Below are 2,393 nucleotides of genomic sequence, written 5' to 3'. Positions count from 1 at the left end.
AATATTTTCGTAAATAAATCTGTTAAACACGAAACACGGAAATAAACTGAGCTCTGAAACAATCACTGGCTTACTTCTTACTAAACAATTAATTGGATAAAAATTACTGTTACGATTTTCCTGTAAAAGATAATTTAATTTCAAAAATAAGAAACAGTGTTAAAAACATACAAACGGAAGATATTGAATAATAATAATTATTATTAATATCCGAAAAATAAAAGGTAATACTGTATTTTGTTAGAAAAATAAGACAAAATTAGTAAATTATTATTTTTTTTACATAAGTGTTCTGTGTTAGTTTTTTGTTTTTTATTGTTTTATAGTGTATAATAAAATAAATGACAAAAAAGAATGTTATTGTTTATGTGCAACCTCCTTTTTGCCACAAAAAGTCGATTTACCGAAAACTACCGAAATCTACCGAAAATTGCTTAAGGAATCTACCGATGGCAAGCAAATCGACGTGGCAACATTGGGTGTTGGTTAATAGGGGGTCGGATAATCGAGGCTCTACTGTATTCAATTTAATGGACTACCTGAATGAGACTCTCTTTGAAAATGTTAATTGTGTGTTTTCAATGGATTTCTTTATTTTAAGACAATTTTAGACTTAAATGCTTCATAAATAGTTTAGGTCAAGTTTTAGGTCTTAGTTTCTACTTGCACAATTATATTTATAAAAAAAAGTTACAAAATAACAATATTAAGATAATATATATATTTTTTTATTGTTTTAATAAATAGGATCAACAATAAGTAGATTTATTAGAATAGAACAAAATATTAGATTACTTATAATTAAAGAAACAAAATTTTGGAATAATTTCATTAATTAATAATTACTACATTAAAATGTTTTGTTTTTGTACAAAAGAAATAAGATATGAAATTGAATGAATTAATTTTTTTCTAATTAAATTAATAAAAATTTATGTAAATTAATTAAACTTTTGTAACTAATATTATCATATTTTTAAATTAATAGTGTATAAAGGAAGTGTTTGTGGTGATGATTTTGATTGCATTAGACATTTTACAAAAATGATGTGTATCAATAATAAATGTGACTGTGTTGATAATCATGTATATGTACACAACTTTGACTTGGATCCATTAAACTCGAATATATTTGACTGGATATTTGATGAAAAATATTTGAGGGTTCATGGAAAATGTTATAAAATAGGTATGACATTTTAAATATTGATTTTATAATTATAATTGTACTCCCCCACTCTTTGTGGGCTCTAAGAAAACCTTTTCTCTTACTTTCTGGGCTTTTATATATAACAGAGGGAAAGTCTGGCAATTGGTCAAAAAATGACACTCCAAGATTTTTCACATTTTTGGACTGAGGACACCTTAAAACATTGCGAAATGCAATAAAAATAAAATTCAGAAGTAATTTCTGTATGGATGTGGGTGGGAGCATGATTTTTTTATTCATTTTGTTTGAAGCTTAATAACTCTTAATAACTGGTTTTGTCAAAAATTTCAGAAATTTTTGACAAAACCAGAAAATAAGTCCTTGCATGACTTTTTAGGATGCTTTTAATATAAGTCCTACCCCTAAAATAAACCCCAGTTAAGATTGTCAGCCAGATGGTCATGTTTAATACATCTGTTGCAATCTACAATGGATGTATTGAATTTTAAAATAATAATAATAATAATAATATAAATAAATATTATTATTGACATTAATACTTAATTAAATTAATTAAATTATAACTATCATTTATTTTAAGTATTTGTAAATACCCAAGTGAGCACCTTTAGATAAGACATCCTCTGAAAATAAGACCTAATATGTCTTTTAGAGCAAAAATTAATATAAGACCCAGTTTTATTTTTGGGGAAACATGATAGTTGCTGGATTTTTCATAGTCTTATTACTTTTTCAATGAACTTCTTGGTGTTATCATAACTTAGCATTTCTAAATAATTTAGTATTTAGTTGTACATTAATGAATCAACCAGCTGTTTATATTTTATCTGTGCAATATATATGATTATTATTGGGTTTAGTGGGCTATACTCAGTACACACCGGTGGCTGTGTACTATGCCGGACCAGAGTCAAGGCATAGCAACCAAGAGCTAAAATTAAATAAGTGTGTCTGTGTCTGTATTCAGGAATTTCCTAACAATGTGGCATGTATTCAATATAGTGGCCTTCTGTAGTGTGATGTATGTATTTCTACTCAATTGTAATGTTCCCAGGCTTTTATGTAGTGTGTGTGGTATCACACCTGTACAGGAGAGAATGACAGGTACAATAAGCACTCTATCAATCCTCCACAGATGCCTTATTTCCTGGGCAAGTTCTGTGTACTTGCTAATTTTTTCAGTGCATGTGTTTTGTACATTGTGAGTGTTTGGAATGGCTAT

General features: G+C 27.6%; 1 protein-coding gene across 1 annotated transcript in view; it reads left to right on the top strand.

Annotated features, from left to right (window-relative positions):
- The first annotated feature begins 295 nt into the window (after window positions 1–295).
- LOC111640471 overlaps window positions 296–2,393 on the top strand; it is a 9,592-nt gene continuing 7,494 nt past the window's right edge. Inside the window, exons 1-2 of the mRNA XM_023386480.1 lie at window positions 296–570; window positions 989–1,189. Coding sequence (XP_023242248.1) covers window positions 342–570; window positions 989–1,189 — 430 coding nt within the window. The 5' untranslated portion in view covers window positions 296–341. The remainder of the gene's footprint in view (window positions 571–988; window positions 1,190–2,393) is intronic.

The sequence above is a fragment of the Centruroides sculpturatus genome, unplaced genomic scaffold (genome assembly GCF_000671375.1).
Source record: "Centruroides sculpturatus isolate CEXI.00-Female unplaced genomic scaffold, Cexi_2.0 scaffold1147, whole genome shotgun sequence".
Classification (NCBI taxonomy): Eukaryota; Metazoa; Arthropoda; class Arachnida; order Scorpiones; family Buthidae; genus Centruroides; species Centruroides sculpturatus.
This window is presented reverse-complemented; position numbering and strand designations above follow the sequence as displayed.